General features: G+C 44.2%; 1 protein-coding gene across 1 annotated transcript in view; it reads right to left on the bottom strand.

The window, feature by feature from the left end:
• Window positions 1–14,418, bottom strand: part of GPR158 (G protein-coupled receptor 158) — a 394,899-nt gene extending 380,481 nt beyond the window's left edge. The window contains exon 1 of the mRNA XM_090047374.1: window positions 13,464–14,418. Within this exon, the coding sequence (XP_089903500.1) occupies window positions 13,464–14,284 (821 nt within the window). The 5' untranslated portion in view covers window positions 14,285–14,418. The remainder of the gene's footprint in view (window positions 1–13,463) is intronic.
• Between the last annotated feature and the right edge of the window lie 347 nt (window positions 14,419–14,765).

Raw genomic sequence — 14,765 nt, 5'->3', positions numbered from 1 at the left:
TCCAGTGAATCAGCAATTTGGACATTGAGACAGCTTTAAAAGTTTTTTCTACATGCCTTCAGGTAGCAGGTGCGGCTCGTGATCGCTGCGATGCTGGGGCGCATGCAGCATCCCACAGGAGTGCAGGGGAGCCCCCGCATGTGCTCTGCGGTGAACCCAGAAGTGGACCAGAAGTACTTCTGATCCACTTCTGATTCTGCTGGGGAGCGCGCAGGGGGGTCCCCATGCCCCGCCTCTGACTCACCAATCAGCTGCAGGGTGCCCCCCACCCCCAAACCCAGGAGACACCACTCCCTGGCAGACCCAGAAGTGGACTGGAAGTGCTTCTGGTCCATTTCTGGGCCTGCTGCTGAGCACACTGGGGAGCACCCCATGCTTCTATGGGACAAGCCATGCATCCCAGCATCACAGCATTCACAAGCCCCTGCTGCCTAGAGGTCTGTAGAAAAAACATTTAAAGCTGTGTCTATCTTCAAATCACTGAATCTTTCCGAATCTCTCCAAATTGATTCAGAAGGTTCTGATTCAATTCAGAGAGATTAAAGGGACCTCTGATTCGATTTGGATTCAGAGATTTGGCCACCGAATCGAGACAAATCTCCACCAAATCGAATCAGGGACTGAAGCTTCACACAGCCCTACTAAATATGACCTAAAGCTCCCAATCCTGACTGCCCAGGCAAAGGTACTCTGTCTATATCCAACACCCCATCTTGTGCACAAAATGTGCAATAAGGCCATATACTCCTCCCTTAAACCAGGGATTTAAAACTCATCAGACCCCATGGGCCAGGTGAATGTACCTGAGCTGGTGTGTGGGAAGGGCCAGGACTGCCCCCCCAGCAGAGCACTCAGGCCAACCCCCTGCAGGGTTCACACTGCTGATGGCACATGTGCTGGACCCAGCATTACAGGCAGCACAGGGAAGCAGTACAGGACACCACGTGCAGCCTATGCTCTGGACCCCTGCGCTGCCTGCAATGTCAGATCCAACCTTCATGCAACAGACAACATGCACCCCATGTCATCCCCAGGGGCTGGCACAGGTGGCACATGGGCAGGATCCAGCACCACAGGCACTCTGCAGTGGGTCTATCCTGGTCCTATCCCCAGAGCATGTTAGTGATCATAACAAATTACTACATGATTTCTAGGATCCATGGGGCCTGATTCTCTGGTTTCCTCTAACTTCGTTTACATTAGTGTAACACAAAGGTAAAATGCTACCATTTTCACCTGATAGCATTTCAGTTCTCTTTACAGTGATATAAATGATTACACTAGGTACAGAGCAATATAGAAGCAGATCACTGGTGTCTAGGAAATTGAGTGGGATGCTTCCAGTACATACTAAATAGATCAGAAAGCACTCTCTGAACAATCAGGCTCATGTGCCAAGAACCTAAAAGCTTTCATCATCAAAAAATTCTCCTACAATATTAGAAAACTCCTTCCAACTGAAAGCAGACCAATTCAATTCCCTGTTCATCACACCATACTATAAACAGCTCAAATGCAGTGGTATGAAAAAAGCCCAAAATGTTCAAAGTGCAGCTGCACATCTAGAAAGAAAGAGAGAGTTTCTTTCCTTTTTTCCTAAAACATTTCCTATGGAATCAATTAGCATCAGGGAGATAAACACTCATGTTCAGAGACTGTGCAACCACTATTACTGCTTGACTGCCTTGCTGCTGTTTGGATTTAATTATTAAAAATTGCATTAGAACCTTTGGAAGGACTACTTTGTACATAAAATTAGGGCAAATGTCATAATATACATTCATACAGGTGAATTCAGAGATTCGTTTTCAGTCAACAAATTTATGTTGACTGAACATAAAATCAGTCCACAACATATTATGCTACACTACCTCAGCCAAAGATGTTATAAGAAATCCAGGCCTTTACAAAGTTGAATTTTTACTGCTAAATAAAGGGATATCCTTACTATAGACTGCCTGCCTAGCACCTACAGCCATAATTCCTATCCGCTGCTGAGTCCCAGATCCAAGAAACGCATGATGCCATCAGCTATGTGCTCTATGAATTTAACCTGTTAATTTCAGGCTAGGAACCAGAATGCTTAACATCTGTGTAGTAAAAAACCTGATGTGTTTATTACAACATTGACAAACAATTACTCTCAAACAATTAAAACCATTTGCTGTTGATATACAATGAACAAAACAACAGGTAATTTCAGAGCCACTTGACAAACACTAAATCACTTTTGCCGAGCCATGTAAAAGTGGGAAATATTATCATCCCCATTTTAAACGCAGTACTGAGTCAAGAATGTATTAAATTATTAAGATTTCACAGGGCACTAGTCACACAACTAGGATTACATCTCAGGAATGCCTTGCTTTATCCATTAGACCACAGGTGGCCAACCTACAGCACGTATGCTACAGGTGGCATGGACAGCTTGTTTGCGTGGTATGCAGCAAACTGGGGAGCAGACATGCAACATGGTGGCAGATAGATCAGGGAACAGAAAGAAAAGCAGTAGATCAGGCAGGGGAGAGAGATTGAAATGGCACTCATGAATGGTGGGGGTTAATTTGTGACATGCCAGCTGAAAAGTTGGGCTACTGCTGAATTAGACAATTCTACGTCTTGGCAAGAATACAGTATACACCAGAAAGAACAGTGATAACAAAACCTGCAGAGTCATTTATTCCTTTGAATCATGTGTGGCCAAATTCAGATTTGGTGTGAGCAAATGAAACTGCACTCTGGTCAAGTTATGCTTACTCATCTTAGGCCACAGTTTCACCTTTAGTATCTAATTCATAAATCTCTTACACAGAACTGAATGGGCAACAGACTGGGTCTCTTCTAGGTCCATTTATTAACAATTAGAAATGCTAAAACTGCTGAAAGTATCATTCTTCTCATGTTCAACTATAAATGAAAATCAAGCCCTGACATACCAAAATTCACACACATTTAACTTGCATCTTTACCTGTGCAACTCCATATTTATCTTGTGAATTAAATTCCAGTGTTTGTTGATCTCCTTACTTTAATATTATTAAATTGTCCAGCTCTTCATACCCCAAATGATTAAGGTTTAAGCAACAACAAAAAAAAGCATACCATACGCACTTAATATTGTATATGTAAGCCATATGTGTGGATTAAGTTTCCTTAGCAGGATTTACTCCCCGACCTTATTAAGACTTAAAAGAACTTTCAAGCCTCTGATCATGTGCCTTTAACAACAAGCTGTCTGGCTACACAAAGTTATTCATTATGTTCAAGTGATTCCTAACTTGATCAAAAGCGAATCCCATCCCTCCAGAACACCTGGGAGCCCTGTGATATTTTTCTTCATCTTTTTGAATGCAAAAGTCAGTGCATTTGCAGCATAGCTAGTTCTGCTATGTATTTGTTTCAGTGTGGTTGCACATAAGCAAAGAGTTCACAAAGTAAACTTGCAGGACTACAGCCAAATCTGCTTCCCCAGCATACCTTATAAACTAGACCCTTTTGAAAGCTTTTCAAAAACCTCAGCTTAGTACTTTGACTCTTGCAAAGAGATGAGTTTACCTGGTGAAAAAATCAGTGCTGATTCATTCCTAGTACAGCTGCTGCAGCCTCACCTGGGAGACTATATGGAAGCCTTAGGGAAACAGGCCATTACTTCCTGTTGCGGAAGAGATTTTTTCCCTTGTGTGGATTTTGTTTTTAATTGGTGGAAGGAGAAACACTCCCAACATATTTTCTCTGAAAGAGGCAAGGTGAAAATAAAGTGAACTAAGCACTTGCTAACACTGTTATGAGTGGCAGAAAAATTACAAAGCCTTCTTCTTTGTCTGCAGTAGTAGGCTACATTGTGTAATGAGCAGGCTGTTGTAAAAATCCTATAATGATAAAGAGATATAAGAGGATGGAAAAACAGCCAGGAAAAGAAAAAGCAGCCTGAAGCTAGAACAACAGTACATAGGACCCAGAACAATTAGAGACTGCAAATGCAGAGCAAGAATCTGAATATGCATTTGGGCGTATTTTAGACTAGGGAATTTGTAACAAATGCAGTCTATATCATACAGCACAGAAGAGTAGAGTATTTTTCTAAGTGCTCTGCAATAAGGCATTGAACAGTAGAAAACATTTCCAGCCTTTCCACACCAGGGCTGATTGAAAACTCCAAAGCTGTATCCTTGAAAAATTTCAAATGAAATGTTTTTGTTCAAAATTCCCCATGGAAAGCACTTTTATCTCAACAAGAACATATAAATGAAGATTAAAATAGTTTCAAATTTCAAACTGTCTTTTCAAGATGGTTTTCAAAACTAAAACTTTTCATTTTTTGGTGTGAAAAATTGTCCAAAAAAATCCAACTCTTTCCTCAGGGGATTTTGACACTGCCAGAACTCCTTGTGGCATTAACTTCAGACAAGGTTTTTATTAGTTTTGTTCCACACACGAGTCTTCAGTCCACACTCCTGAAATGTCCCAAGAGTCATGAGGTGACCCAACCCTTTTTACCTTTTCTTTCCCAGACCCCTATGTATGCATTGCTGTAGTTTAGAATAAGCAAGAAGCGGATCTGGCTTGTGCCAGGAAAACAGGAAAGATTAATTCTTAAGACTGAAGAGGATGGGGGAAATATAAATAATGGTTCTTCCTAACAGCAGTAAGAAATCATCTCAACGTCAACATAGGCTGCAATCCAGAAATAAAACTAACCACTCTCTTTTGGAGACTTTAGACAGTTTCTAAAGGTGAAGAGCATCACTTTTGAACTGTGCATCCTCTTCACTATGTTCTACCAAACCTCAGCAGCTTGTGAAGATTCTCTGCATTTCATTTTAATTCAGTAGTTCCATTAACCACTATTATAGCCCCTATTACTGGCTATCCTTCTCCATAAATATAGCTTTTTTAATCTACTTGAGATATGTAAAATAATATCAGAATAAATTTATTGTAAAGTGCGTGTGTGGCATTTACAGAATACATTATGGCTCAATGTGGTAAAAGAGATTTACAGCATCCATTTGGGACAACCTGCCATCTGCAGCACATCCATCACAGATGTATGCCACACCATATGATATATAAGTATCCTGATATGTAAATGATGACATATTTCTGTAATGTAGTTGGGATTAATACAGTAGTTAGCACAGACTTGTTAACCACCTACATGTTTAGTTATTTTTGATTCAGTATTCAGAAAAGGGAACATATGGAAGAAGACATCCTAGTACATATAGGGATCAACTACTTCTAAACATTATATTTACTGAACTATGAATAATTTTTGCTTTGCTGTCTGGGTGCAAGTGTTCAAGACAAGTATGAACAGCACAACTGGAAAACTTAACTTGTTGGCATAACATCAGTCTGATTTTTAGCCAACTGAGAGCCCTGCTTAGCCGAACCCAAGCCACGGTGATAATAATAAAATTAATAGTAATTATAGACCATCTGGGAAACAAGTGTATTTTATCCATTGAAAGCTATCTTCTTATGACTATAAATATTTGTCTTGAATCCTTGTTTTACAATGTTGACACAAAAAATACTACTTTGAGTTTCATGTTTAACATTTTAGATTTTCAGAGATGAGAAATTATTAGTTACAATTATGTATAATGGGTAATTGTTAAAGAATGATGTCATCGAGGATTTTCCATCAGGTCAGAAGGTTTGATTTAAGAGGCTTTTATGTCTGTCTTAATTTTCAGTACCACTGTTTGTTGGCATTCTGTCTGCTTTGAAATCTGTGCCAAAAATTGATTTAAGCTTGTTTTCCCAGCCTACTAGCTATCTTGATAATTTCAGTAGTTATAATATTTCATTGTAACAATGTGTTGTAAAAAAACCAGATATCTGAAGGATTTTTTTTACATTAGTGCACATTATAAACTGAAAGTGCAGGTTCCCTTTTTCTCATATTGCTTATAAGCACAGCCACACAGTATGATTTGCCAAAGACTTAAACAGTGACAAACATTATACTTGTCTCAAAGATCTAGAGAGTCTTTTTTGGCAATGAGGGCAGGACTCAGTTGAGCAAGAGTGCAGAGGCTGTCTTTTGCTTCTGTATATTTATTTTTGGACAGGTAAGTGTTACAGACAAATAGGATGAAGGGATGCCAAACACATGACTAAGAAGCAAGTTCTTCTAATTGTGTAATCGGTTCTGCTTATAGTCTACCCATATAAGCTAACAATTCTATTAGTGAAAAGGATGTAGGGATAGAGAATCAGCAAGATCTCCAGGAATTTAGAGAGAGATAAGCATATGAAGAGAAGACAACCTTTAACAATATACATCATGTGGACAACTTGACCAAATTATATCCTTCCTTTGTAAAGATTTCAGCAGTATTATATACACATGACATATATACACTATATATGGAAAATCCTCATCTCCTTTGCATAGAATACAAGCAGCATAGCCTAGGTCTTCAAGAGTGAGTAGTGATTTTGAGCATCCTGATTTGGAGATGTCCAATCTGAGACTCATTAAAGAATCTTGAATTTCTGTGGGTCGATGTTAACAGCTTCTGAGAATCTGGTTTTGTCAAGGTATCCTAGTGAGGCATCCAAAATATATATTACCATTTACTTTTTTAAAAGCCTTAATGTAGAACTGAAGACGTCCCAAGAGACTTTCAAGCCTAAGTATCATTCAGAGTTAAAGACTTTAGGGGGCTTTATGTCCCTAAATCACCCAGCCATTTTTTAAACGTTAACCTTTATCTGTATATGTGTGTGTCCACTTGGAGCTATAGATGGCTCTAGGGACTTATTCTGTACATAGAAAAGAATTGGATTTTGATCTGTTCCTCTCTACAATTCAGCTTTCACTAATAGCAGAGATACATATTTTTCTAAGGCCTTAGTAGTAGAATCGCTGCTGTTTTTCAGCATGCATTTTCATAACAGCACCAGCTTTCACTAAAAATAACTGTAATTAGAGTACAGGGTATAGGAATGTTGGCACATAAATTAGGATTCACCTGCAGAGGAAATCCCTGGGGCCATTTGAAAAAGTATTACAAAATGTGGAGTAGTTAGATCTGAAGCCTCTGTTGTCAATGAGATTATTTAGGATTCTCACCTGCCTTCAGATATATGGAATGCATTGGTACATATCTGGGGATTTCTCTGTAATTTAATCAAAAGAGCTACTTAAATAGTTTTTCTTGCTTAAATTACTACTTGGCTGAATTCCATCACCAAGGACAGCTCTTCATGTGGGGGCTTCTGCATCTGCAAGCTGACATTGTGGGCAAAAGAAATAAAAACCAAATTAAGGGGCAGAGGTTTGATTTTCATAGACCTTCAAGAACTTACTTCCAGACTTTCCCTCCATAGGACAAAAATCCCTCCCTCCCCCCATAGGGGTAGTAGGAGTTTATCCACAGAAGAAGCTTCCTCTAGTCTTCTGTGCTCTGTTCTAAATCAAAATAACCAGCAAAAATGGCAGCATGTAATTCAAACCTGCTCCCTCAGAAATACCCATGTTTGTTGTGCTTCCGGCAGTGAATCAAGCAGTATTTTTAATATATAGATTTATATATTATTGTTATTGCTACTGTTCCCTTGCCTCTATTTTTATCCATACTCTGTGGCATCTTAAACAGTATGAAGCATCCATTATTGAATAGCTAGAGCAAAAATAATACACTGTGGACACTGCTCTAAGCAGACAAGAACAGGCCTCTACAATCTCTTTTCATGACCAGGAAGCCAAAACTTTTGAAAGTTTCGCAGAAATAAATGGCCCTTTTCTCATCTTCAGAGTTGATTCTAAACCTACCCAAGCCTTCCCCCTCCCCATCATCAGATGGGCACTCATATCCTTGTGTAAGGAAATGGTAATGCCACCACTTCACAGAATTTTCAGAAGGTATACAACAATATAATAAGCCATAACCGTTATCTTAATGGAGTGATCTTTCTTTCACAATTTGAAATAGGAGAAAGAGGATTAAAGATGTTAGGGAATTAGAAATTAGAAAACTAGTTTATATGTGGGAAATAATTTAAGGAAGGATTTAAAACACATTTATAAGTGGAAATTAATAATCTAGAGACTGTCTTTCATGTTTTCAGAACTTATTTAAATCCACTTTTGAAGCTGTTGTGCTAACATATTTTCTCCTCTGTTATATTTAAGAAGCTACAGTAAAATACATCCTGGGAAATTACACACTGTGCATGTTGCTTTATTTTCTTCAGCCATACACCCTCCACTGAACACCTTACTATAAAAGCCAAGACAGGCCACGCCCAACTCCCGCTGATCAGTTAATGGTGATCCCGTGAATTCCACCGTCCTTGTAGAAGGACTGGGTTTGACTACGCAGCAAAAATGCTCGATGGACCAAGGGATATCTTTCTAATAATCAGTGATAAGGATGGTATGCCAGGAAGACAGACAACAAAAATAAAAATGATAATACCTGGTGCAGCCAAATTTGAGAGTGAGGTTTCTGTAAATGTTCCAGAACACAGCATCATTCAAGCTAATTTGTCAGCTTGCTGAGAATGGTCATGCATTGCCAAATAACCATCATTCATATGCACTCTCCCAATAGTTCTATTTAAAAGGAAGCTTGGAAATACATACTTAACCCAGACCCTGAAGATATTCGGACCTGCTGTAAAAAACCTCGCATGAGTAACAGATATGACCATTTCCAATAATGGCAGCGTATCAAGGTTTGTACTCAAGAGACTACAGAAAACCAAAAAGGGCCATTAGTACAGTAGAGTCAGGGAAGTATCAGTGCCACTGTACAAGGCATTACCTCATCCAGAGTAATTCTCATCACCATGTTCAAGGAAGTTAAACTCAAACTGAAATAGCTGCAGAATGGCTGCTACGAAATGTAGGGCCTGGAATTTGCGAGGAGACTAAGTGTTTGACTTATTCAATTTAGGAAAACACAGACTAAGAGGAGATGTGACTGACAACTATAAATGTAGGGATATAGGGGGTAAGGGAGTAAACACTAGGGGTGGGGGAATGAGCTATTTAGGCTAAATCACAGCTGTCCAGCTTCTAAGTAGCCAGGGGCCATAGGCCACACCAGCAGGGGCAGCACTTGTGTGAGCCAGAGTCATGGGTACCCCGAACTGCCCACTGGACAGCACCTCCCTGATGTACCGTGTGCCTGTACACCCCCTTCTTCCCACTTCAACACATGTCCACACAGCATGAGCCTGACCCTCAGATCTCTACCCATACCGCCCTACCCTCTGGGGCGGGAGCAGGAAGTGGAAGCCAGAGGAGGGAGAAAGAGCCCAAAGGCTCTGGCTGCTGTTCATAGACAGAGGGAGAAACATTTGGAGGGCGGTGGGGGGGGACTGAACATGTGCATGCATGCACCCCGCCCTTAGCAGATAAGTCTGTGGGGGAAGGGGCAGGAGGAGAGGGAAGATTGAGGCCCCTTCCTGCGCAGCCAGGGCACGGCGCAGGACAGATCCACAAGTGGCTCATTCGGAGGGCATCCGGCACAGGCAGAGGGTGGCAGCTCCCACCACTGCACACACCTTGGGAGGCATGGGGAGCATGTGCCTCTGGGTCTGTGCAGGGCAGGGCAGACTGAAGTTGTGGCTGCAGCCCGCCCCCACCAGGAAGAGCCTGGTGCCACCCTGGCCCCTGCCTGCAGCAAGTCGCAGCCCACCCTGCCCCATGCAGATCCGGGGCACACAGCACCATGCCTCCTGGAGTGCTCACAGCAGCAGGAACTGTGCCCCCAATGAGCCGTTCACAGCTCAGTCCCATGCCCTGCCAGCTGTGCAGTGCCTGCCCCAGCCCCACTCATTCCCCATCCCTGATGCAGCCACCAGAAGCCTGTGGTTGTGCTGCTTTGCAGACCTACCACTGCCCCGCGTTTGGGGGCCTAAGCCCTGTTAGACCCCCCCCTTCCACCACCTATGCCAGGCAGACAGAGTGATGGGGACAGTGGTGGCCAAGAAGGAACCTGGGGCTGCAACTTAACCTCTTGTGAGCCCCATGTGGCCCACAGACCATTAGTTGGACAGCCCTGAGGTAAAGGATAAATGTTGGCACAAGAACAAATGAGTATATGCTGGCCATGAATAAATTTAGGTTAAGGGTTAGAAGAAGTCCCTAAACATTAAAGCAGTGAGATTCTTTAACAACTTTCCAAATGGGTTACAGGAAAAATACTTAACTGCTTTAAAGACAGAGTTTGATAAATTTATGAAAGCAATTTTATCATATGGTGCTTCCAATATCAAGGATGAGGATTACATCACCCCAAGGTCTTTTTCAGTACTACCTCATAATATTGCACCAGACAGCAGTGCTTTGCCAAGGCTGTGAATAACTGTTCTTATTAACCTAGTTGAAGCAGCATACCCGACCAGTGGAACACAAAGCTTCTAAACCTCTGTGTACCACTGAAGGTACTCCCTTGCCTACATATAACAGAGGTTTGGAAATCAGATGGAAAGTATTATACAAGGCTCATGAAAACGCAAACCTTATGACCGTACCATCACAGGCAGGAAAAGCCCCTGAAAAAGGCTTGAATTACAGTCCTGTCACTGAAGACACTTTGTGAGAACTCTACCCCACAATTCCCATTAGTCAGACCTTGTAAGGAAGGGACTAGGGACAGTCAATTTCATCTAGGATGCATTTTGCCTACATAAAAGTGCCCTCTTTGCTATGAACTGCAGGGTTTCCTAAATAGTAAAATAATTCCATGTCATTGCCACTGTGTAATAAGCAGTCCCTTTTTAAACTTTAACACCAAAAGTAAAAACTAAAATATGGTGCTTTTTTCCAAGGAAATAAGAGATCAAGTTATTACAGAACCACTTAGTCAATGGCAAATCTTAAAAATGCAGGGAAAGGATCCTGCTCTACTGGCTTCATCTTAATATTGATGAGTATTAAGACAATTACTGAATCAAGAGTTCCCAAATTTTTCTTGGCCCTCACCTCAGACAGTTGGGCTGCCTATTTCTGGGAAATGCTCTTTAGCACAGACACTGAAGTGTTTTCATTAGAAGGCTCGCCCTGTGCAACTCACTCCAGTAGCACAGAGTATGGTGGCCTTTATGGAAGAATGTTTTGCTTACATTTCAAGAATGTCATTGAGAAGATGTCTGTCTCCAAACAGTGACAACTCCTGGACACAAATAGCAATGGATACATACCATTGCTATCTGAGTGGCAATGCTCCTGTGAGGGGCAAACTCTGTTTTCTATTCCTCCTATGTAGATCTGAATCAATCATTTGACTTTTACAAAAGTGCTCAGTGGGTGTAATTGAAAGGAAAGTTTAGCCCAATGTTTTAGCATAGGATGGTATCCCTCTCCTTCTGCCATGTGCTTGCATATGAATGCATATGCAACTAACATAAGCAAAGGGGCTAGCTCTTACTTTTTAACCCTAAAAAAACTGCCACACCTCCATCAAGAAAACTCTCTTCCAATACAATATACTGTGAGCCAATGTCATAACAAAAAATGAGCAAGGAAGAGAGTATATGAAATTTTAGAGTGAACATGCACCAAATAATTGCTTTGCTCTCATACTAGAAAATCAAATGGAAGGAGCATGTGAACTGAAGCAGTAATGTGTCCTTAGTTAGTTGTTCCTAGAGACATTTTGTTGGGAAGAATCAATGTCGCTTTTTTAAAGAAAAAGCTTAGCATGTCCCCCTTTTCACATATAGGCTTTAAATAAAAATTTAAAAAATTAAACCAACTTGTGTCAATGACAGATGGCGAGGGGAAATAAAAAACCTATTTTGAGAAGCACCTTATGGCAATTAATACTAATATGTATTATAATGATTACATCAGATTTTTCACTTTGTTCAATAATATAATTTTAATGGACTTCTTTTTGTAAAACAAATTATAGTTTCTGCTGCCTAAATTTGAATGTAAGAATTCTAAAAATAAATGTTACCATATCTAACTTGAGTAATTAGAAAAGAAGAAAGCCAGGCATTACTTACTTACTAGGCATTCCTACATCGCTAGGAAGCTATACCCATTTTTCCAAGATGGTGTAGAATGCTTTTGTAGCTTTATTTTAAAATTGCAAAATTTTTACACATATCTTTCCTCAAATTGGGAACAGCAATAAACTGAACACTTGGCCTTGACACTACAAATATACTCCTCCTCGCCCCCCCACCCTTTATACGAAACATTACAGAAACCAGTTTTCTAAGAAAGATTCAATGTAACTTGTGTTTCACTTGTCTTTTCCAAAATAGTGAAATATTCACCTTTAATTTTAACCTTTCCACACAATAAAACGAGCATGGACCACTCCAAGATCCTTCCAGGGAAAAAAATAACAACCCCAAAATATATTTGCATGTCAGGGTTGCAATGGATTTTGCATTTAGTTAATTAAGGTTATGCCAACATGCTAGGCAGAACATTTGTAAAGAGAAGGCACTAGGAAAGCCACATGTGCGCAGGAAGTTATTTGTGCCACTACCAGGATGACCTCTGCTGGTCAACTGCACCGCTGTCTTCTCCACAGAAAGACCACCACCCACTCCAAAGAAATGCAGTCAGAGGAACTGCAAAATGCAGCAAGCACTACCCAGCCGCAAAAGTTCCTTGTCTGAAACGTGAAGTTTCTGTGGTCTCCTTCCATAGGATCTATCCTGATTCAAGCAAATCTCCTGCTGATGTCAAAGGTCAAGATTTCAGTCTCTGAGCTCTTCTCTCTGCTCTGACTCTGAATACCCCTCAGAGCTCAGTGGCTAACTAAACAGCAGTAGGAGGGTAGATGGCAATTTCCTAAATACCCCCAAAATCAGGTTGTGCTTTGAAATAACAAGGTCACTGATATTTTTAAAGTGAAGAATATGCATAAATGTAATGACCTGCCAGCATTTAAGGCTGTAAACACACGCACTGCACTGTCTTGGGACTACAAGCCAGGCAGGTTTATTTACCTGTAAGTGCACTGTCCAAGTTTGAGCACACCTCCAAGAAGATGAGTTTGGGAGACTATAAATTGCAGTCTGCAGGATAAAAATAATGTGTTCTGGCTGGTTAGATTTATGGCTGGGATTGTGCCAGTTTTAATTATACACTGGAGTAACTAATAACACATCAGCAAACTAACTACCAAGTCTGCATTCCTCCTGCAGTTAGAAATAACTACAACTGGCAGCTTCTCCTGGCTTCTCCATACAGACACAGCCCCTGCATTCTGCCCTGGAACAGACCTCCCTGCTCAAAGAGGTGATTTTACAAAACCCAGTGGTTTATAGACTGTAAAATACCAAGGAATGGCGCCCTGGCACATGCCAAGGCGAGGCTTGGCCAAGAGGCTACTACTTCTGAAGGCAAGCTCACGTCGCTGGGGGCTCGGACCAGGTAGCTAGTCCACAACCGGTGGAGGCGCCCTGAACAAGCGGAGGGTTTCCAGCACCCCCGTGCCTAGTAAGGGAGCAGGGGGGAGACCTTTGCCTACCTGAACTCGGGAAGCAGGTTTGGCTGCAGCCCATAGAAAGCTGTGGAGAGAGTCACCAGCCAGGCGGGTTTGTAATTCCCATTCTCACACTCCAGGTACGGGGAGGACCACCTGACGTGACTCCTGTCGGCCGCGGGGCTGTCCCGCCGCCTCCAGCCGCTCTCCAAAGTTTTGGGGCCCGGGCCGAGCGCCTTCCGGTGCGGCTGCGGGTGCGGCTGCGGGTGCGGGTGCGGCTTCCACTTGCGCCGCAGGCCGTGGAACCACTCGGTGTCCAGCGAGGCGTTGTGCAGGCGGTGCGCGCCGGCCGGCAGGTCCTGCAGCAGGATGCGGCTCTCGTGCCGGCTGGCCTGCAGCACGACCCGCGGCGCGGACGACAGGGGCTCCAGGCCCAGCGTGATGGCGGCCCGCGAGATGCGGGGGTCCCCCTCCAGCAGGCTGCGGATCAGGGCGCGGTACCACTCCGCGTCGTCCCGCCAGCTCTGCTCGCGGGACCGGTTGCTCTGCAGGATGGCGCTGAGGAAGTTGGCGGCGCGGGTGAGCGTGTCCAGGGCGCCGTGCAGGGCCGGGTGCGAGCCGAGCCGGGACCGGCCGCCCGGGCTGGCCAGCTCGTAGCGCGCCGAGCAGTTGGCCCGCCGCAGCTCGCGGGCGTCCCCGCTGTACAGGAAGGAGGCCACGTCCCGCGGCACCTCCTCGCCCAGCGCCGCGCTCTCCGCCGCCCTGCCCCGGCCGCCCGCCGCCGCCTTGCCCCGGCCGCCCGGCTCCGCGCCCAGCCCCGGCCGGGCCAGCAGCAGCGGCAGCAGCAGCAGCAGGGGCCGAGCCATGACCGAGCCCCTTCCCGGGGGGAGCGGGACCACGTCGGGGAGTCACCTGTGGCGATGCTCGTGCCGCGGGGACTGCGCACCCGGCTCGGGGCGGTCACATCCCGCCCGCCCGCCGGCGGAAGCCGCCGCCGCCGCCGCCGCCGCTCCCGGGAGCCGCTGACGTGTGCGCCCCCCCAACCCCCGCGCCGCCGCCGCCGCCGCGGGGCTCAGCGAGGGCTCGGCCGCCCCGCCCCGCCCCGCCCCGCCCCGCGCCCAGGTGCTCTCCCGCCTCCGGGCCCGGGCTGGCCGCGCCCGCTGTCAATCACCGACAGCCGCGGAGCCGGCGGGGGAGGCGCTGTCCAGTGCTGGAGGAGGCCTGCCCGGGGGCGCAGCCGAGCGGCTCCCCAGCCCGCGGAGAAAGAAGGAATAAATCCCCGCACTGAGCAACTTACTGGGGATCATCTGAGATGAGGATAATAGAGACATCTGCTGGCTGGGCTCG

Source organism: Crocodylus siamensis, chromosome 5 (assembly GCF_052110815.1).
Source record: "Crocodylus siamensis isolate JL-2025a chromosome 5, ASM5211081v1, whole genome shotgun sequence".
In the NCBI taxonomy this organism is placed as follows: domain Eukaryota; kingdom Metazoa; phylum Chordata; order Crocodylia; family Crocodylidae; genus Crocodylus; species Crocodylus siamensis.
Note: the sequence above shows the minus strand (reverse complement) of the source record. Positions and strands in the feature narration are given on the sequence as shown.